Raw genomic sequence first — 22,844 nt, 5'->3', positions numbered from 1 at the left:
TTCTTCAAAAATGGTATATATTTTACCAATGCTCCAAAGATATTCAATCTTTGATCACAACTGTATGTTGTGTTATTGTTTATCTGAGGTTGTATTTACTTAATTTTTAGATCTGCTGAAGAACAGTTGATTATGTCCTGGTTTGTAAAACCATAGAATTCCAACAGGGTTACTTTCTTTTTCACCCGACTGTATATGATAGCTGAGTGTTTCTTTTACAATTTAATGTTGTGTGTTTTGCAAATGCACAAAGGAATTCTGCAGAATCCCCCAAAACGCCTTTGACTCCCCACCTAAATGCCCTGTAGGATACGCATTCAGCCAAATACATTTCTGAGCATATGAAGCAATCACCTCTAGTGAGTTCCAGCACCGGCTTTAGTGATTTCAAGGCGCATGTGTAAAGTACTCCCATTGATTTCAATAGAAGCAGTTTCCTGCCACTGATTGACAGCTTCAAGCAGCCAATCAGTGACAAGAAGCTTTAAATCATGGTGGTAGAAGGCAGCTTTAGCAAATTCTGCATCAGGTAAGAGCATTATTTTTGTTTCGGAAGAATACATATTTTCTTAGAGAGCTAGGGTTACAGAGTACTTTAATATGAATTCTTCCATCGAAAGAGGTGTCTTTAGCCTGTCCCTTTAATGGGTTATTTAACCACTTAATGACAAAGCCCGTACATGTACGGGCTCAAAATGCCTTGTTTTCAATGGGTTTAGGGACCACCCATTGTCCTTAAGGGGTTAAAAAGGAAATTTGGCAGGTTGGAAGGACTTCCCCATAAAATATCTTACTGTGCCATGCAGTTTGCTGCCATCTTACCCGCAAACCGAAAAGAAACTCACCAACAAAAATTTCAGAAAACTTTATTTTTAATCTGAATTGCCATGAATGTACGTGGGATAATAAATATATTTCTTTTATGTTATATATACAATTACAACAAATGTATACATTCCATGTTCAAACGCAAAGAGCTTAACCAATATTTTCGTAATACAAGCCAAAAAAATAATTAGCCATAACTTCTGCTCTTTTTTTTTTCATGCAAAAGGTTATAAGTATTAGTTACAGGTTTTTTTTTCTTTTAATTTTTACTTGCCATTGTATAAAATAATTGCATAACGAAAGCGGTTTGCGTTCTTTGAGCGGCAGAATATGGAAGCGCTGGGAGCCACCGACTCGGAAATATTACAGATATCGTAAACCAGTGACGGCTCTAGGTGCTGGGCTCCGGTAAGAAGCCCTTCTTTTAGAGTGCGATGGAGCAAGTTGCATAATTAAGACCCTCGCCCTTGGGCTGCTGTGGATTGCATCAGTCAAGCTTGAGAATGCATCATAGTATGGAAGTCATAATCCAACCTGTACCTTTGTTTTAGGGTAGAAACTGTAGGCATGATTCTATATTAAAAAAGCTAATTCAGAATAGTTTATTCCCTCATCCATTTACATGTATCCGCTATATCTGGATGGAGATTTCCATCTAATATAATCTATAACGCCCAGGGCCGCCATCAGAAATCTTGGGCCCCATTGTCCCTTCTACCTCTTTGCCCCATGCTAACAATAGGGCCCCCAGTCTGGAGAAGGGGTCACAAGGACCCAATCCTGTCCAGCCATGGACAGTAAGCTGCAAAGGCCCAGGCCGTGAGGGCCAATGTCTCTCTATCTGGTAAGGATTTCCTCCCGTATCAACCTTGGAAAAATGTTTTAATGGTTATATTTATATTGTCATGATGGAAGGGTCTGCTTTTGGAAACAATATAAAAGGCCATCAATGTTACTATAGTACTGTTTAATGTGTTTCCTACATCTACATTGCATGCTGGCCCTGGTGTGAAAAGACATCTATAAGCTACTGTGTGTAAGGAAAGCGAATAGACTCACAGGCAGTGGTTCAGCAACGCATTGCACATCAAGGGTTAACACAATGCGATAGTTTCATAGTGTCAATATAAAAGCTACAATGCTATTCGATTTCTACTCCTGGATACAAAATTCTACATGTCTTTTTATCCCTTGCGGAATATAGGCAGTGGGTGACACCAACTACAATCCATCCAACATGACCATCTTCACGCACTATTTTTCTTAAAAAAAAAATAGCTTTAAATCAAATTGTTAAGTGTAGGCTGTATCAACTTGGAACCCTCAACCTTTGCTCAAATACTACTCCGATCTTAACCAGTGGGCATTATATAGACTGTCATGGAACTACGATTTCCTTGAGAACTCACGTAACTTTCCTTACGCTTGGCTCAGGGCAGCTAGGTCTCAGCTGGGTATGATGTAATATGTAATGTATGATGTAATACAGATGATGCGATGCAGAGCTTTTTCGTTGGAGTAGAGGCCAACGCCACTCCAACTTCAAGCTAAACCTCCCCTAGAACTAAAACTCATGGCTTAGTGAATAAAGCTAGCTTGTCTATATAATAAGAGCTCCTTAGCCACACAAACATTCTTGAAATAGTCCCAATGTACGTTATGTCTCTCTAAACTCAGGACACCAACCTTAATAATGATAAATGTTGATTGCTATGAATCATGAGAACACAAAAAACATGAATTATGTTCTTCTGGAAGGGAACAGCAAAGAACATTATTATTAATCGAACCCTCGTACACCAAGTCTACGTTATTTTTCCATGGAGTTTATTATTTAACACAGCGATGCTTGATGACTACGTTCTAGAGGAAGCAGCTATTTTTATCTTACAACATAAAAACAGACTTTTCGGGAGTATTAGGCTCGTTTGATCATTTGTTTTACTGGTTTGTTATGAATGGTACTCATCCTAAAGGTTCTATTACAAATGGTACCGATGATGTCAATTAATTAAGGAAACTTTAACAAAAAAAAACAAGTTAAATAAGTAGAAAAGACAGGTAGAAACTGTAAGGAATGGTGCTCATAGATTTCCTATTAATTAGGCTAAACATTATGTCTCAAGCTCAAGGTCATGGATGACAGGCAATAAATATATTTTATGGTCACATCAAATTAAGATACTTTTTTTTTTCTTTATATTAAAATAATATTACATTTTTAATTTTTAAAAGTCCCAAGGCAAAATTTTGGGCTGCTTTTCTCTTACACTCTATATATGTATTTTCTAAATTAATTCTGAAATATATTTATTCATATTTACTAACATGTGGCTCCTAAAAGTGTAAAAAATAGGGGTCATCATAAAAAGTGCAACATTTTTATGTGTGTATTTTATACACAATTTGTATAACATGTGAAAATGTTTTTCTACAAAAAATATTAATTCACATATGAGGTGAACGGCCCTCAAATTTTGCCCTAAATTTCCTTCAATGTAACAGCTCAACAGTTGGTATTGTTATTATTATTATTACTTTTTATTATTATTACTTTATTATTACTTTTATTATTTGGCTTTTATAATACTTTTTTTTTAATTTTCAAGTTATACATAGTAAAAGAAATAAAGTACATGGAATTGTCAATCACTGACATTTTGCAGCTGTTCCACTAAAGCCTCTGCTCCAAGTGCTGGAAATGTTCAAAATAAGATACATATACTTTAATACAAAGTATTAACCAGAGTAATACAAAGCAAAATGTTGTCCTCCCTTCTGGCTTTTCAAGGGTTAACATTAACATGAGTCTACTCTAGTAGACAGCAAGCCAGTCTTATTTATCATAACCCAATTGTTTTGCAATGCACGATGCTGCCACAAGGTAGCAGACTAGTCTGATGTAAATATACTTCTTAGTGTCCATGTGTTTTTCTTTGTCTATATTTTTAACCCTTAACTTGTCCATGCCTTAACTGCAGTTGTAACTTTAGTTTTTCTAAAAACAACTGCTTAAGGGCAATGTTTGCTAAACCCCAAGTACTTTAATTCAGAGCTCAGTAGATGGTTACAGAGGGAGATTTGAGATTTCCCAATACTCTTCCATTGAGCAGTAACACACTGAGGATCCCAACCACCCAATAGGGTGATATGACTGGTAATGTGGCACAGATACAGAGAATACTCTTCTGCCAGTTGAGTTCCACTAAGGTGAGACATTAAGAGTTAACCAACTTGGGTTGAATTTATTTTTACACTGATATATTAAGAGTTTCTTTTCTTTTTCTGACATAATTTGCCTGGACATTTCTAAACACTCAATCTGGATTAAAAATGAATGATTCAATGTTATATTTTAATTTAATAACAAATACTGTCTGGACCTAGTGAAATTATTCTATGGCGGCCTTAGCCATATGCCAACCATCATTAGAATTTTTGTTTGGTAACAGTTACAATGCTATCTGTTGGTTGCTTTTGATCTAGAATATGATGTGTTGAGTACATTAAATATAATGTCACAAAAATCACCCCAAAGTTAATGACTGTTTAATTTCCAAAGTGTGCATTTTAGAAGTCTCTGTATCAGAATAATTACTTTTGAAGAAACACAAGTGCTATCATGTTATGGGTGTGATGGTGTTTGATGAATGATAAGTTTATAGCAAATCTACAAAGTTATTTATATATACAGGTAGCCATTGAAAGCCTTAGTTCTATCAAACTCTTCAGTATCTTTATTCAAAGTTCTTAACATGGTCCAGCGACCCAGCAGTCACCACTGTCACTCAATGCCACCGACTACAGTCTACAGCCCCAAATGCTCAACTGTGTCGTAAAGACAACAGAAGACTAGGTTAATTAGTATATATAGTCCACACCATTACTAATTCATATTGCCGGGTCACTGATATACCTGGGAACGTTCCAGGATCACTTACCATGAGCTAGCAAGTTAATTTTTTTACAAATGCATTAGGAAGTGGGTAGAGCTGAAACCCACCACCAACAGAGCGGAGCTGGAGACCATGTGTTTAGCTGGTATACCCGGAGCCTCTGGGGCAAACTCTGAATGTCCCTAGGTTTGGTCATTGATCTTATAGAAAGTGGGATGTATATCCTATAGTTATTGCCTTGGCTCATAAAACTAAGGTTGGGCCAATTAATCACTGTCCAACCAAGGCTAAGTACACCTGGTTGATTCCCCACATCTAATGGCCATGCAGAAGCCTGGTCATTTATCTAATAAATATTTTATACTTTCAGTGCTGCAAATAAAATTTTAAATATTTAGTATTAAAACATCTAGCAATGAAGAATGGAACTGAGCCACCCCTGGCCACATGCGTCCTATTGGATACCAATTCCCCCCATCTGGTACTCAAAGGGAAAGTTTGTTCCTTAAAGCTGGAAGACTTTGTATCACAAATCCTGGATGAAAAAGGGAAAATAAATAATTTACTGTATGATTAATGCATATTATCGCAAAATCTCAGGCACCGCACCTTACCTGATGATGATGTGATGTTAGCTTGAGATCAAAATTCTAATATAATGTACATTTATGCTGTTTCCATGATTATACAACTAAAATGGTGACATTTCCTGAAACAGAAAATACACATTTTTTTTTTTTTTTAGATTTCCTCCCATCTCCTCTACTCCTGCTGTTACTTTTACACTAGGGGCAAAGATGTGTCGATTTAATTGCCCCTGATCCATCAAAGCATACGACTGCCTTTACTATCAAGGGCCAGTGTCTTTGTAGACTATGGCTACAGACAGCAAAGTTCAGCTTGTTGTAGAATTTGAAGCCAACAATTTACAAAAATGATATTCCACAGGTCGATGCCCCGTACTCTATAGCTCTCCATAAGGATGGAGCCCAAATGAAACATCTAAGCTAGCAGCAAAATAAAGTATTGGGATTATTTTGTGTGCATTTTTGGGGTATAATTCGGCAAGGATACATATTGCATATTTTACATATAATAACCGGCACTTTTCATTTGTTCACCAATAGTTTGCCCGATACTTTGCATTCACCAGCAAACTCAGTTCCAATACCTCCAATTCCAAATTCTCTTAAGGCCTGTATGCATTTCCCAATGTAAACCCCAGCATCATGGATTTAAAAGCCCCCAATCCTTGAAATTAGTTTAAATAGATATTGCCACATTCTTAAAATCATGCATTTCTGCATTGCTATTGCACAGACTTAATACAAAGTTTATAGAGAATGTCTTTGATTCCTCGTTTCTTAAATGACACCAATACACTTTTCTCACGTCTTCTTATCCAGCACATTTTCAACTTTTTAACCTAGCGTTTTCTATCCCTCCATCTTTCCAGGCATGCCACATCTTAATTCCATTTATTTAGAGTCCCTAAATTAATATTCATCATTTTTCACCATATCATCTTTATTTTTTTCCCCCAATTTGCCTTCTTCCCCATTCCCCTTTAAAGATTTATTCCTCTCTTCCATCCAAACCTCAAAAAAAGTTTTTTACTTCTTGTTACGTCCCATTCCCTCCCCATCCCTCCTCCTCCTCCTCACTGCTTGTGTACATCTTCACTGCGCACAATCTTGTATATGATCCAATAGAAGGTGTTGAATATAAGAAAAACCAAAGGGAACCCAATCCTTGATATCTTGTCAATCTTCTTGGCCCTGCTGATGAAGAGCTTCCTCATCTCATCTGATGATCTAGAGGCAGGAGGGGCTGAGCTTGTGGGGTTGTTGTTGTTGTTTCCTTTCATGGAGATTCCATCTTTGGCCTGGAGACACGCGGGTCCCATTCCATATGCAGCGAAGCTGAAGCGACCTTCTCCTGTGTCATCCTCCTGCAAGAGATTGAGCATAGGGCTCTACTCAAAATAAGACATGGACATTGCACCCTCTCCAACAGGCTCTCTGTTCTCCACTCCCCTGTTATCATCATCTTATGGACTGTGCAACCACATAATTGAGCTACATTATTTATTATTCATTCCAGTTAAGCTTTAGATAAAATACAGGTTTCTTATTTATTAAGGATCATTGTCGCAACAGTAGTTTTAGACAGTAAAGCTATGACCATACAGGACCACGTGCACAAACCAGTCCTGTAACTTCAGTACCTGGTCTAGGGGTAAATAGAGGACTGTCCCTTGTTGGTTTAGAGTCTTTTCTTGTTCCAGGTACATAGGTAAATTAGAGTTAAATCACATGTATGGACCAGCAAGGTCTAAGGAGAAAAGAAATCCTTTGATGATGGCAATATGTTCTTCCTAACCACTAAGTACCCGACTTTAGGTGAATTGGGGGAGAAAATAACTCTTCTCCATGTCTCCCTTCCATTTCTTTTGCCATAATTAAATATATATATAAAGAAGCTGGAACACCATTGGGTGGAGAAATGCATTTAAGTTGGACATTACTCTGGGCCAGCTGCCCCGAGAACCTATCTCTACGGCTGCTATTCTCACTGCTGAAGATTGGGATATGATACGACACCCCAGAAGAAACTGCGGCACTTTCATTTTTGCAAGTTGCAGGTGAGGGCACTCGAGTTGAATAAGTTCCACAATGTATATACTTAAAAAAAAGTTAAATATAAATTTAAAAAAACAAAAACAAAATGGTGTGTCCCCATATTTCCTCACTCTATATGCCCAAGTGTTTAGAGGGCACATCACATACTACATTAACTTTTATTGTCCCTATTTATCTTAACGGATGTAATGCATTCACTATTCATTTGAAGCGACTGGTACATATATAAATGTGTAAATACACATTTCCACGCAAACAGAGACCACTTCAGAGCTTGCTGCCATGGGGCAAATAATTCAACTTACATCACTTAATGTTGCATGTACTTACAAACAACTTAGTGAAGTTCTAGCATGCGACCCTATAGTTATGCTACCACCTGTCTACTTCATCTCTAATTTGCATAATTTAAATAAAGGCTTATTTTTGCATCATATGAAGCAGGAGACTTAAGATTTATAGTAAAGGGCGTGGACAAGACTTCTCCTTTTAAAAATGTGTACTTTCACACAGCAGGATGACTTTCGGTTCACAATTCATGTGGTCGCACCTATGCAGATACCCTCACCTGCTTCCAGTTTGCTGACGCCGCTAGAAGAGCCTTGTTGTGGGGTGCCATGCAAGTCATATGTGCAGATGCAAAGCAGGGGATCCTTCAGCACGTGTACACAATAGGTTACATGCAAATTGGAGAATGTGATCGCTAACAAACACAGAGATAGCCTAGGATGTGCCATTTACATATTCAGAGGTAGGCATAGAAAAAAAATGGCACTTATCATTTTGTTAAAAAAAAAATCACAAAAGTCACGAAATTACTTTGAAAGCTTCTGAAACTGTCTTTGTGGTTTCTATAGTTTTTGTGATGATATAATATATAGGTTTTTGTATGTTTTGTGATCCAACAGCTCAGCACAAGTCTGGCTTAAAATAACAAAATCTACAAAAGGTTGGATTTATTATAAAACAGCCTTGTTGATAAAACTTTCAAAAAACTATAAAATGTTACTGTAGGAAAAGATGCCCTAATGCATAATGGTAATAGCGACAATTCATCCCCACTGGAGTGTCTCGATATTTAGCTGTTGGACTTGCAAGTAACAGAATGGTAACCACTACAGTTATTAACCCCTTAAAGACAATGGGCGGTCCCTAAACCCATTGAAAACAATGCATTGTGAGCCAGTACATGTACGGGCTTTGTCATTAAGGGGTTAAAAGTTTGACTCTCTATATCTCGCTAAGATATCATATCCTCCAAATACAACGATTTTTGTTCCTAAATCCCCTGGTTTGCCTCTGCCCAACCCTCCAACCCATCTAATGGCCCGTCCAACCACCCTAACCCATGTCCATGTTTGGAGCCCATCAAAAAATGTCTTCTATGCCTTCTCACCTGGTCAGAAGATCAAAAAAAGAATACACGACATGTTAAAGGAAAGCATGTAAAGAGGCAAAGGTAGACCATAAGACGATTTTGACTTTAACATACCCAGATGTCACTTAGAACAGAGTTTCCAAAAACCTGTCCTCAAGTAGCACTAATAGTCCAGGTTTTAGTTATATCCTTGCTCGATCGTATTAGTTAATCAGTGCATCCATCATGCAGATCACTCACCTGTGCTAAAGCAGGGATGTCCTCAAAGTTTGAACTGTTAGTGACACTTAAAGACAGGCTTGGGATCCCCTGAATTTGAACACTTTCAACAACATGTTCCGAGTCTCTTTCCTTCAAGTAGAAGGAGAATATATGAAAATACTTTTAATTCTATCAAACGCTCAATAAAAGTAGGATTAGTGACGTATGAATTAGTAGTGTAATTTGTGGCCCGCATCGGATTAGTTTTTAGCTGCATGCATTTAAATCTGTGCTGTACAATTTAGGCAACATTACCATCTGGGTTGTTCTTATAAGGGAATTCCTTATTATATATATATCTATCAATATTTAATGCTGTTTTTTTGTTCCACTGTATTGAATTCCATGAAAGCCAAAAAAGCATAATTTAATAACAAAATGGTTTCATAATTTAATGCACTGTAGTTTTACCGTATTATAGTTTTGCATCCCAAGATTATTAGGTTAATTTACCAAACTTTTAGTGGTTAACCATTAACTGACATACTCAACTGAAATTGCATACTCATGCATACTAACACTTGCAAAACATCATGTATACTCACTAGTATATGCATTATTTGCAAGTACTGCTTGTATATCTGCTGCGGTGGGGAGTAATAAAAGAGGATAGAGCCCACCTTTACCCCCTCACACCCATCCTATTGCCGGTGGGATTGGTTTAAATTTAATAAACCCTATGGGGAGCAAGGTTCCTTTTAGCATACTCAGTACCTTGGTGAGATGGAGCCCATCTTTTCGGGGGGGGGGGGGCACTTCCAAAGGGCTAAAGATTAGGACTTCAGGGCATAATTTGGCAAATATTGATGATCTAAAAATGTACGTGTTTCATCATTTTTTATAGGCTGCATCCTTTGTATGCCAAAGGGGTGAACAGTGCTTTTAACTCTCCTCCCTCCTGGAACTCAAAGGCTACATTGGATGGACCTTGTCTTCAATGCCTAGGATCATTTATAGGTGGGGGGTAGGTAAGGCACTTTTGTTTTATTTTATTACTAATTGTATTTATTTGCTTACTTTTATAATATGTAACCCTCTTCATTCCACAGCATAATAGGCTCCATACTCGAAAGGTTTAATTTAACTTTAACCTCCCTATCCTGATTCGTAGAGAGTGGAGGCAGGGGGCATAGGTGGGCTCTTATCTCCCTGATAGGGTCTAATTGTATACTATGTTGGGGGGCACTTTTTTAATTAAACCCCCCACCCTACTAGCATACCTGAGAACTCTTTGGCTCCGGCTACCTTGAACCCCCCCTTTCAGGTAGGAGGTCCCGCTGAGGTTGGTGGGTTGTCCTGCTGACATCGGCGGACACACGCCATTTTTGGAGGGGAAGTAACAATGTTTAGGGGGAGGCATAGCCATGTTGGGGTGGTAGATACACTCTTCACAGCACGGGGGGCAAGGTCAGTCCCCAATAAACACTACCCATTCACAGACTAAAGATGGTCCTGAAGGGTCTATTAATTAGCTCTAATACATGGATATTCCAGGGAAACTTGAATGTTCCCAGACCCCAGTTAGTCAGTATAGGTACCTGTCTAAGGCAGAGAGTTGGTAGGGAACGACACTTCGAGCACCTCTTATATTAAAAAGCATGTGTCTGCAGGAAAGAGTATCATAGCTCAGCTATGGCGCTAAGAAAACCTAGGACCACCCATGGACAGCAGGTCCAGACTGCTCATCTAGCACATCAGGACATAAAAACGTCTGTTGGCCGCATTTATATTATCAGGGGGCCACTCGCCTTAAAGTCATCAATAGTCTGGCCCTTATGAACAGGAACACATTATATTTGCAATTTACTAGGTGAAAACAATGACATTACATTTAGTCTTATTTAAAAAATTTAAGAACAAATTACCTTTGTGCAATTTCAAGCCTGTAACTATATACCATATTTGCTCGATTATAAGACAAGTTTTTTTATAGAGCAAATGCTCAAATAGAGGTCTGACTACAAGACTAAGATCCAGATCCCCCGCAGCGCTGCAGGGGACCTGGATCCGCTTCTCTGGCAGCCGGTGGAGGTCTGTGCAAGCCGGTGAACATTTGTGGAAAGTGCACAGACAATCTCTGCTGCTGGCACGTCCGTCAGGGCTTCTATGGTGAAGCACCGGAAGGTCATGTGATGCTGGTGCTCAGTCATAGAAGCCCCGGCAGAAGTACTGGCCAGCAGAAGCAGAGGTCTGCATCGCACAGGCCTCCTCCGGCTGCTCCACTAGACACCAGGGAGTCTAAAGCACGGGTCACAAGTAAAGGGATGCACTGGTAAGTCGAGGGGGTTAAGAGTGGCATGGGGAGGGTTAAGAGGGGCATGGCAAGGGATTTGGCAAAAGATTATGCTGCTATATAAGTGGAAACAAATGAAAATAAAGTCAATGACAAACACTGCATAAAATAATCCCTTTAAAAAGTAATCATTTGCCAATCTATACTTTGTGGTTCCAGTGTGCTGTTGGGGAGATCTCATCAATTCACATCCTGTAGGTTTCGATAAAAGCTGACACCAGGGTTTGTAGAACCCGATACAAACAATATATCCGTGCCCCTTCCCAACACAGACGAGAACCTGGCAGTGATAGCCAGATGGTAATGCTGCTTTAACCGTCAATTGGTTAAATAAATATGATTATCCACAAATTTGCAAAATTGCAAATTTGATATGCTGTGATATCCAGATATCCACACCTCGAATATATATTACAGCCGAAAATGTATAACTGAATGAATATCCGATTGGTATCTGCCGACCAAAATGCCATAAATGTGTTGACTCTAAAAAGAACATAGGAAAGCAAAAGCATTGTCCGTGTCCCTTCTGAGATGAGCTACAGAAGCAAGCCAACTATTAGTAAATTATTAATACAAAATGAGGTGCGATGGGTTATTTTGACAATATACAAATCATTAGTTACAACACACATATGGAATATACTGTTCACTTATCAGCACTACACATTTATAAAAATACAAATATATCAATGAAAGGGGTAGATAACTAAACGCAGTTAAGATATCTTGTCACAATATAAAAATATATAGACGATCTACGGTTAGGCCATCTAAGAGATATTCTTCATCTCACCTAGACAGCAGGTAAAAACAGACCACTTACTACTATTAGAAGAGCTGTGGTTCCAATGTAAACAGAGAAAGGTATTCTTTGCAGTGAGAGCTCTAAAGTTCTGGAATGCGCCATCTGTTCAACTGGTGCCCACAAACGTTATGGGTTTCTCTATGAGTGGATTCACATTTGATACATTTTTAATAAAGAAAAAGTTGGTGATCCAAGGAATAATCCAACTACCCTCATAGTCATTCATGTTTGCCCTATTTGAAGCAAAGCTGCCATTAGGTTAATGGGTTTTGTTTGTCTTCATCTGGTTCAAACATATGTTTCTTAATAGGTTTTAAGTTTTATCAAGACCCTTCTTTAGCGCTGAACTTCTCACCTAAGCAAGAACACCTTAGTGTAACTGCTTTGAATCATCGCTACCGTTAAACAGAATATTATCTCCAACCTTTGCTGCGGATGATTCAGTTCAGTATGATTTTATCCTTTCTTGTACAGTACATACAAGAAATAATTGATAAGCCATTTATTAAACAGCATGGTAGTCTGTTTATTGACTATGACATATTATTGCATACTCCTCTTTGCTTGCCTTTTTTGCAAGCACAGAGGAAAGTCTCCTGCTTGTACTCCGAGGATCACAAAAGAGGTTACCTTGTGATGCCGTCTCCTTCTCCTGAAACGAAGAAGCTCCTTGTGCTGACGAGATACAAAGTTGACAGCTGCATATTCCAACAGAGCAGAGAAGACAAAGAGCAGACATACAGCCATCCAAATATCGATTGCTTTGACATAGGACACCTGGTGACAGAAACAGACAGCCTCAAGGAATGACTTATACAGAAAATACATGATATATCAAGATGTTCCAAAAGATCAAAGAAGAAGAGGGGAGTAAATGCTTACAAGAAGTTCTTGGTAGAAGATCAAAACCATCAATATCTCATTAGAAACCAAGGCTCAGAAGAAGGATAGGAGGGGAAATGCAATTTAAAAGTACAGTAAAGAATGCAATAAGATGATGGAAATTGAGAAGCATTGATCAACCAACACAAGGATCATGAAAGAAAGCATGAAAATACTGTAAGAAATGGCAAGCATCAGGGGATAAATAAAAATGATGATGAAAGAACACAGAAATCCTTCAAGTGAACGTGTTGCAGCCATTGAATAAAACAATCACAATGGACATATAATCATGATGTGGCTTCTTTACATGTAGAAACACAGTTCTAACCTTTGGTAGAGAGGCTCTGGACCCAGAACTTTGAGTGGTCATAGTCAGGACAGTAGTGATGCCAAGTCCAACTCTAGCTGGAGCTGCATCCATATTGATCCAAAACGACACCCAGGAGAGGATGACAATCAGCAAACTTGGGATGTACATCTGAATCAGATAGTAACCCATTTGTCTCTCTAGGTGAAAGCGTGCCTCAATGCAAGTGAATTTCCCTAAAGTGGACAAAATAAAATGTGGAAATCAGGTTAGGATTCAAACTACAACATGTCGAGAGACTAGTCCACCCACATTATAATTACTGTGGGGCCATTAAAAGGCTGGGGTTTAATTATAACTTCTTACATTCTTGCTGGCTATGAGTCTACTTCTGGGTCATGATGTCTGTGTGCATGTAGGGTACCCACATGCCGCCTTTATTGAGAGTGCCTTCATGTATTTGTCAATTGCAATAGAATCCTATACACTTATACCACTGCCCCATACTACACCTATTTAATTAATCACATGGATGACTGAAGGCCGCTACTCAACAAATGTTCCAATCTATGCTTCTCAACCTGGTGGCTTCTGGTTCAAATTCACCAGTGGGTTCAGTACTGGTGCGAAAACCGGCTTTTATCTTTGACTCATCCTCATATAATATAGAAATGTGCAATGAAAAAAGTCTCCAACAGATGGTATCTACTATCTAGTGCCTACCAGAATTAGCAAAATGTATCCAGCAAGTTCTTCGATATGTTGGAGATGCAATAAGACTGTGGGTTCATATTTACAAATATGGTGGAGTTGTGAAGACATTAGACCAGTATGGTCTAGTGCCTTTAAACTCATAGAGGATATGACCTATATAAAATTAAAGAAAACACCTGAGGTTGCACTACTACATGTAAAAGTTAGAAGTAGTGACTTAGATTTCATTCCCCACTGTCTAATGGCTGTCAAATTATCACTTGCTCGGAAATTTGGAAACAGGCCCATCAGCTATCTTGGTCTGCAGTTATATTACAATTAAGAGCTCAAGTTAAAACACTCCTAAAAATATGAAATTTGGAAATTTTGGCATGATAAAATCGATCAAAATATTAGGTCAGTGCATTGGCCTGAATTTTTCTATTAGCCATTTTTCTATTCTATGTAAAAATTGATATAAGATTGCCTTTTATGTGGCTTCCTCCACACCACATATCTTAGTCTTGTTTTTGTCTGTCTACTTATCTATTTTATAGGTTTGTGTCGAATTTACTCTTCCGATTTGTCCTTTACTATTAGGCTGTTATACACAATGATATCGGAAGCGTTATTGTTTTTTTTGTATTTTTGTATCATGTTATTTTTGTAACCGTCATTCTAAACTTTGAAATAAAGAAATGTGCCATGAAAGTAACGCATGACATCTTCAGGGGTTATTAAAATTCAAGAGAATACACATCTCCCAGTCTTATGGTATTTCCCTGAGAAACATTCGGTAAAAGGCATACCTGTCAAAATATGCATTAGTACGCTAAGAAATCCGCAACGACCGCCACATACTAAAGAAATGTCATCTTGAAACATTGATGTCTCTTATGAAAAAGTACCTGTCATCTCAGCACAAAAAAGAACATGAATCCAGATATCTTACATTAAAAGGTGTCTGCTAGATTGAGTAGTTCACCTGAGAAGGTCCCTCCTCACCTTGTGTTTCTGTCCAAAATGTGATGCACTATTTTTGTGACATTGTACAACACTGCAGAATATGATGGCGCTATGTAACTCAATAAATAACGGTAAGCAGGAAGGACTGGTTCATGGGTGCAAAGGACCTGCTCTAGGAGTCAAATTATCTATCCACTGGTGTAACAAGCTGATTTAACAAAAATGGATTTATCTTAATTGGAAATTGAACTTTAGGCATCGTTTAGGCATCAAGCTTCTGGTTATATCATCCGCAACCACAAAAAGCCTAGAAAACTTCATACAATTTCATCAGAAAGCTACAAGATCATACCTCCTACCTTTACTGTTTCATCTCCAAAGAGATCATGAGATAAATGGAGAGGGCAGTCAAAGGTCTAGTGGTCAAAAGGCACTTTGACCCAGAGTCTCGTGTTGAAGCCATGCTTCTCCAGGTCTCCAGATCAGTTTCTTCTTTCTCCAGACAGGGGAGTGGCATTTGGCCACACCCAGTCTCCGTCCATGTCCCACTTACCCCACACCCAGTTCTGGGCTAGCTCCTCTCCAAGTGTGACTAGCCCAACCCCAGGGTAGGCTCACTGGAAATGTCCTAGGTATGTTTATGACTACAGAAAAGGTTTCTTTACAATGCATACAACAAATACCGTATTTGCTCGATTAGAAGACGATTATAAGAGGACCCCGTAAAATTTGAATATTAATTTAGGAAAAAAAGAAAAAGCCTGAATATAAGACTACCCTATAAGAAAAAAGTTTTACTAGTAAATATTAATTGACATGTAAACTATTTTTTCAGATTTAATAAAAACTATGATTGAGAAAAATTCATTTTTTGCTTTTATTTCCTTTTACAGAAGCCCCGGCAAAAGTGCCAGAAGCAGCGGAGATTGTCTGCGCGCATCGCACAGACCTCCACCAGCTGCCAGACAGGAGAATCCAGGTCCCCTGCAGCGCTGCGGGGGATCTGGACCTTAGTCTTGTAGTCAGACCTCTATTTGAGGTCTGATTAAAAGATGACCTTAAATATAAGACAATTGTCTTATAATCGAGCACATACGGTATAAAATATCCATGTGGGATATGTCCATATGGGGACATATTTTCGCAGAATGTCAGATATCACTTCTCACTGGTGTAACTGATGGCTGATGACATTGCTCACTGCGTTTGTGACTAACCAGTGTTGTAATGCTTGGTGCAATATCGTAGGTCTTTCTCCTCCTTCAGGATAAACTGAGGCAGGGTAAGTCCATCTGCGACCTGTACAGCACCCACCTCTTCCCATTCAAATATGAGGTCATTCATTGTGTAGCCAACTGTTGGACAAATGGACAGATTTATAGTAGAAAAAAAATATATACATGACCATTAGGTTGTGTTAACTACATTTTTGAGCATTCATTATGACTTTGGTAACATAAGAGGCTATAAACAATGTGATCAATGGAAGATTAAATCTGTTTAAAAACATACTAGTTTTAATGCTTATAGCATTTCTGGTTATCTCCATTATTCTACCATCACATTTATTACATCTGAAGAGCATTTAATTGTTCAAAAACACCCCATCTGGTTAGTGTTTCATAAATCACATGATACATACCACTTGTACAGGATAACTTACTAATCGCTGTTTGCGCATTTTATTTTACGTTACCTTGATTTATAATTAATGAACAAGTGAGTTTCAAGAGAAATGTAAAAAAAGAGTTCATGATATTTTATAATTTTCATTCAGGGTCCAGCCGCCATCTGCCTGGTTTCACATTTTAGTTCTATTAGGGAGAAAAGCTTTCGGAAGGCAGAAGGTTATTCTCAATATTTACTAGGAAATCAGCTGGCGCTCCATCAATAGAACACCATGTAATCATACCCCGTAAATTCCAAGGTATGATTATAAATCACCTCTAGGCTCTATATCATGTCTACGAAATCATGAGTAGTCATCCCTCCCATCACACCAGAATGATATACATATTAATAGTCCAATATCATATATGGTTTATATACAGTAGGATCTCCTTCCTGACTTACAGCTCTCCAGTTGCATGATACAAGTTTGAACATCCATTGGGAAATTTTTTAAGTCCATGGGACAGGCCAATGTCAGAGTCAACCTAGAGTGGAGAAAAAAATGTTTTTCAGTAGTGTAGAAACTAGAAATACATAGGTGTTAAAGGGATGCTTAGCTCATGACAAGTAAGCTGCATGGGTAAAAGTCCACATTCAGTTCATACCTGGACTCATGTCTGTGAGTTGGTCATACATTTGCATACAATATGTATATCTTGATGAGAATGGATAAGAATGCAGAATTCTATCTTGATGAGAATGCAACTAGGCTCTAAATTGGCAGCCTCCTGTATCCATTAAAGAAAATATCCCATTTCTAGAAAATGGAGATCGTACATGTCATGAGTTTACCAAGTGGCTGTTGATGTCCTCCTAAACTCACCGTATACTGTAAAGAACATTGCCATTCTTGAAGATTCTCAATAGCTTGTTGTCAGTTGTGATTTCATGGAAGTTAGCTCCCTTCTCATTGGCAAAGAACAAATCTGGCTTCCAAATTGAGTCTAACATAGAAGGGTCCAAATCCAAAGAATCATCTGGGAATTCACTGAAAGCTAACCGGGGGTCATTCCACTGCTGGCGCAAGAAAATATTCAACCTGTAATCCTAAAAAGTAAGGACATGGAGTGTGAATTCCTGAATAGGTTGTGAATGTATAGAGCAATCATCCACAAAATAGCTAGAAACTACGTGTACATATGACAATGACTTAACTCTTTGGGTTATTCAAACTTCATTATTTTTCTCTCCATGTTAGAGAAAAAAACAGGCAACTGTCAGGTCCAAACATCTGGCAAAGATGTTTTTCAACCTATCATGGGCATGATTATCTAGATGAAACCAACTGCCCCATGGGGCAACCAACCCTTTGATGGAAAGAATCCAAATCCACATTGATACAAGATGGCTACCAGAGCACCTGTCATGTATTCATGGTCAAGCTTCTTTTTCTTTTAGCAGAGGCAAACATTCTAAAGCCCGACACAGCACAGTCATTTTTTGGCATTAACACATTTCCTACTCTACAAAAATGCTGACATCTTTGTCTGTCATTGACATTTTGGTGAGTTATGTTAATTTAATTATCAAGCATCTCTTTTCCCATTAGTAGCCTGTCCGGTATAGTGTAAATCAAGACATGAGCAAAATGCTGAGGGACAGACTTGCTTGCATCTTCATAGGCTCCAATAAATTACACAAGTTCACTGCATATGGGATGTATGCCTACGGCTGTTTATATATTTTGCTGTTCAAAGCCATTTAATGCAGACAGTGCCTAATTTAGAGTTCGGTTACAACAGAAAATACTTAAGGGTATTCTTCATCCCCGGTATATCTAATCCATACATTACACATAGAATCCTCTACTCGCGTGCGATTCCACCATGCTAGATTATAAACCCACATGCAAGGCCTTCAGTCCTATTGGTGCTTCTTATAAGCACCAAGGTGCCATAAGACAATTAATAGCAGAGATATTAACCGGGTTGTGTGGACTGTTCTGGATAATTCGAAAGCAGCTATGATATTTGATATATGATGAATCTTTATGTGGCACTAACACCCATCGCATCAATTGTTACAATATCTACCCAGGGGCACCTGGGAACAGCCCCAAACTGGGGTTTTAGCAGCTTCCCTATCTCATTTTCTCCCCTCTTTCCCCGTTCATTCACTCACTCACTCATTCATTCATTATTATTTACTCTGTCCCTATAATCCCGACACTTTACCAACACCACTTCTGGAGCTGAAAGTGTAAAGAAATGTGTGATATCACATCATCTCTCAAGAAGGGATCTTTATGTTCTTTTAAACGTTACACCTTACTCTTTGCACATTGATTAGCGAAAAGTAATAACACATTTCCTTAAATTGTGTCTTTAAATGCTTTTCCTGAATTTGTGCAGTGCTACAGAATATGTTGGCACATTAGCGATAATAACAATAATTGCTAGATAAAACTATATTTTGTATGATTATTAAATTGATGCAAATCAGTAAGGGGAAAATACTGTTGAGTTTTTCTTAAATAATATATTTTTTTAAATAACTCTGGTTATATTATACCTGCCCTCATATTCTGACTCAGGATAATGTTTTATAAATCAAGTAACATTTTTCAGTGTGTCTACATTATATCTTGCTTTACCTGGTTTAATGGTGTAATATTTTAATCTATCCATGATCTAGTTAAATACATCTCTGGTAGAAGTGGACACAGAGGTGGGAATCTAAGGATATAATCAGTCATGTTCACATTCTCCTTCAACACAGCATGATGTACAGAACTTTTGTAGACGTTAATATTTAAATGTCCCTTTTCTAAATATATATATATATATTTTAATGTTCTTCACCAACACAAACACTGGAACTGACTGAAGTCATTTATCTGAGATGCTGTGATGTGGCCTAATAAGCCGACGGAATGGTCTTGTTTGCCCGCAAGGTCTTCTTCGACGAAATGATGAAAGATGGACCAAATGAGAGAATGTATGCCATTACCCCATCTGCCATTCATAATTGTTTCAGAGGGATGTCATTTTTCATTGGACAAAGCCAGTATAAGTGTACTAAATTTGATATTTTAAGTGAAAACTCCTTACTTTTAGCCATTGTAATACATCCTATTCTGCAAAAAGTGTCGTTCTTTAACGAAAAGCAATCAAGTGAGCATAATTCTCTTTGCTAAGTCGATTTTTCTGGTTACTTCGCAAACCTGTTATTATACACTCTTATTCTTACCAATAATCCTAAAGAATTGTGAATCTTACTGAATATTTAATTGTGGGGATACAAATTCTGAGTGTTTTAAAGGGACTGTGTCCGCGGTGAATCCATTGAGCTCATGTGTGTATAAATTTCAATAACAGCATTACTAAGGATGCTGTTAGCTTTAGTCTCGTGAACCTCTTTACCAAATGTATTGATTTGTCTTAGTCCGTCAGTTCAAGTTTTGTCGAACCCTTTGAATATATATACTGTAAGGAGCGCTGCGTAAATTGTTGGAGCCATAATATAAATAAAAGAGAATTATAATAATATTAAGTAATAACCAAAGTCTCATTTTCTAACTCCAGTAGCTAAAGATCTCCTGCACTGATTCATATGCATTAAAACGCGTTGGAGTCCTTACAAAATGAACTGCATTTAACATAAATTGTACTTAAATATACAAATATAGTTTTTATAGAAAATTTTTGGTCATATGTCCTCATAACCTGAGGACTTTCAAATAGTGTTGCTTTATTTTCAAATGTTCTTCTCATAGCTCATGGACGAAGCAGGACATAGCCAGTGGTACACCAAACATCACATTGAAAAATGTGTTGGGTTTTCTGCCCATTTGTCTTCATGTATACTGCCAACATTGTTCAATAAAGTTTTTTTCATACAAAAATATGGATGGGGATGGATCTTTTTCAGGCTGAGCAAGTACCCATAGGTTGCACGAACATCAAAGCAGAAGAGTTAAATTGTTACACCCACCAACACCGACATTTTTTCAAATATTTTGTTGTCCTTTAGCTCAAGTCCTGCTGATTTTCTGTATATGTTTTATTTTTTAGTTAATTGGGGACGGAGGGGATTTCCCTGTTATTTGCATATTTTTTTCATGTGAGACTCAACGAACCACTCCAGATTGCCCAAGTCATTTTAACAAAATAATTTATTTAAGAAGCTAAGAAAAGATTCCAAGAGCTGATTGATTTGGTCCCATGTTCATAAAAATACAGTTTTTAATAATTCCCGTCCTAGGGTGCCGGAACTAGAACAGAAATTTAATTTTGTTTCAGTTTCAGAATATCAATAACGCTATGATTTCATCCCAAAATATAAGGCTTTCTTCCTACACGCACAGTGGAGGCTGCAGCACGTTCCTAAATAGACAAAGAACTTCAATCTAATTCTGGGGTCTATTACATTTTTGTAGTAGCTCGTTTTAGACAAAAAGGATTTGTGTTGTAAAAATTGGGAGCATCCTCAACGCTAGTACATTTGTGTTATCTCCCCGTTACAAAGCCTAAGGAATTTGTGAGGGCACCACGCAGCCATCATTTGTAGTTATATTATCTCTGACTATACACACAGGGTTAGTTCATTGAACCATCAGTTCTTGGGCTAGATGTACTTAGTTAAGACAAATAACTATACACTAGACTTGTGGAAGTGGACCACGTTTGGACCAAATTTTGTTTTCCGCCCTTTCAGGTTGGAGGAGGGCTTTTTCGATTTGGAAACTAAATATATTATATCATTCACACTCACTCACACTCTCACTCGACCACTCATGCTCTCTCACACTCTCTCATGTTCCCTCACACTCTCATTCACTTTCATGCTCTTTCTTAACATCTCTCTACCTTCTACAGACTTCATTATTATTTATGCAGCTCAGTTCTTCGGGTAGGAGAAACTCAACAGAGATGACCCTTGGAAACTGGAACTCACCACAACTCACCTACAAACCATCGTGAATAAACCCTGTAAGAAATCTATATTTTACTTATTCCGTGTTCATATAGGTATGGAAAAAACAAAAGATCCAGGAACATGTTTTATCCATGTGATAGAATGGATTGCTAATGTGGTTAAAGAATGCTCCTATAGGAATAGGAGAGTTCATATGTTGCCCATATAAGGTAATAATTTCGTCCTAACTGATACTGTAAAGGGTAAAAAGTGTATATGTAGTAAGACTAGGTCTCTCTCCCCTCATTTCAATCTCTTCCATCCGAGAAACCTAACCTACAACAAGCAAGGTTTGATCATCCTGTTAATACAATTTGTTATCAGTATGCTTTATCTCTACAAGAAATAGATCTACATCTTAAAGAAATAAAAGCTGTGATTTTGTGTTATATTTGGTTCAATAGACATAAAGATATTGCTAAAAACCCCATGAGTATCTACGATTTCCCATGGAGGGGTGAAGAACAGATGGACGCTAAGCAGGACTTGAGATGAGTTGCTGTCTAATGCTTACTGAACATGTTTATGTTAAAAATGGATAGAAACAGGTTTTAGATATTTTTTGACCTTGTTACTAACTTTTTGCTTCCATAAGTCATAATTCTCTACTATTCGTAATGTCTTGTTTGCCTATTGTGCAGCACTATGGAATATGATGGTGTGATATAAATCGATTAATAGGAATTATGTCAGGTATGTATATTTCATTTTCTCTCTACGGAAATTGAACAGATTCAACCAAATCCAAGCCCTCTGGAATAGCTCTGAAATACTACACATGCACTGCTGTTTGACTTTTTATCCCGATAGATCTTCCCATGTTTATTGATTGAAACTCAATCTAGTTTAGTCCTGTGAGATGAAAGTGGGCTCAACTAGCTTTTTGTCTAAAGCATGCATGGTAAATGGTGTATTTTACAGCACTTTATTTTCCTGATACTGTAAAACATGGCAAGCCTTTCTGTAGCTGTGATTACACATTGATGTTAAGTTGTCTCCAAGTTTAGCTAGACTTAGAGCAGGGGTGTCCAACCTGCGGCCCTCCAGCTGCTGCAGGACTACATCTCCCATAATGCTCTTTCAGCTAAGGGGCTGGCTGAGGAGTATGGGAGATGTAGTCCTGTAGCAGCTGGAGGGCCGCAGGCAGTGGCGGAACTACCGGGGTCGCAGGGGTCGCGACTGCGACCGGGCCCTGGAGTTCTGCCAGTCAGGGGGGCCCAAGGGGTGCCGAGCGGTTGCTGAAAACGACTGCTCGGCAACTCTTGGGCCCCCCTGACTGACAGAAATCCAGGATGCCTC

The 22,844-nt window shown here is 38.2% G+C and overlaps 1 protein-coding gene across 1 annotated transcript in view; it reads right to left on the bottom strand.

Moving 5' to 3' along the window:
- Positions 1–5,770: 5,770 nt before the first annotated feature.
- GLRA1 (glycine receptor alpha 1) overlaps positions 5,771–22,844 on the bottom strand; it is a 77,907-nt gene continuing 60,833 nt past the window's right edge. Inside the window, exons 5-10 of the mRNA XM_053462199.1 lie at positions 17,452–17,675; positions 17,031–17,113; positions 16,175–16,312; positions 13,320–13,534; positions 12,737–12,883; positions 5,771–6,675 (exon numbers count right to left, since the gene is read on the bottom strand). Of these exons, the coding sequence (XP_053318174.1) occupies positions 6,385–6,675; positions 12,737–12,883; positions 13,320–13,534; positions 16,175–16,312; positions 17,031–17,113; positions 17,452–17,675 (1,098 nt within the window). The 3' untranslated portion in view covers positions 5,771–6,384. The remainder of the gene's footprint in view (positions 6,676–12,736; positions 12,884–13,319; positions 13,535–16,174; positions 16,313–17,030; positions 17,114–17,451; positions 17,676–22,844) is intronic.

This window comes from Spea bombifrons, chromosome 4, assembly GCF_027358695.1.
Source record: "Spea bombifrons isolate aSpeBom1 chromosome 4, aSpeBom1.2.pri, whole genome shotgun sequence".
Taxonomy (NCBI): Eukaryota; Metazoa; Chordata; class Amphibia; order Anura; family Pelobatidae; genus Spea; species Spea bombifrons.
Note: the sequence above shows the minus strand (reverse complement) of the source record. Positions and strands in the feature narration are given on the sequence as shown.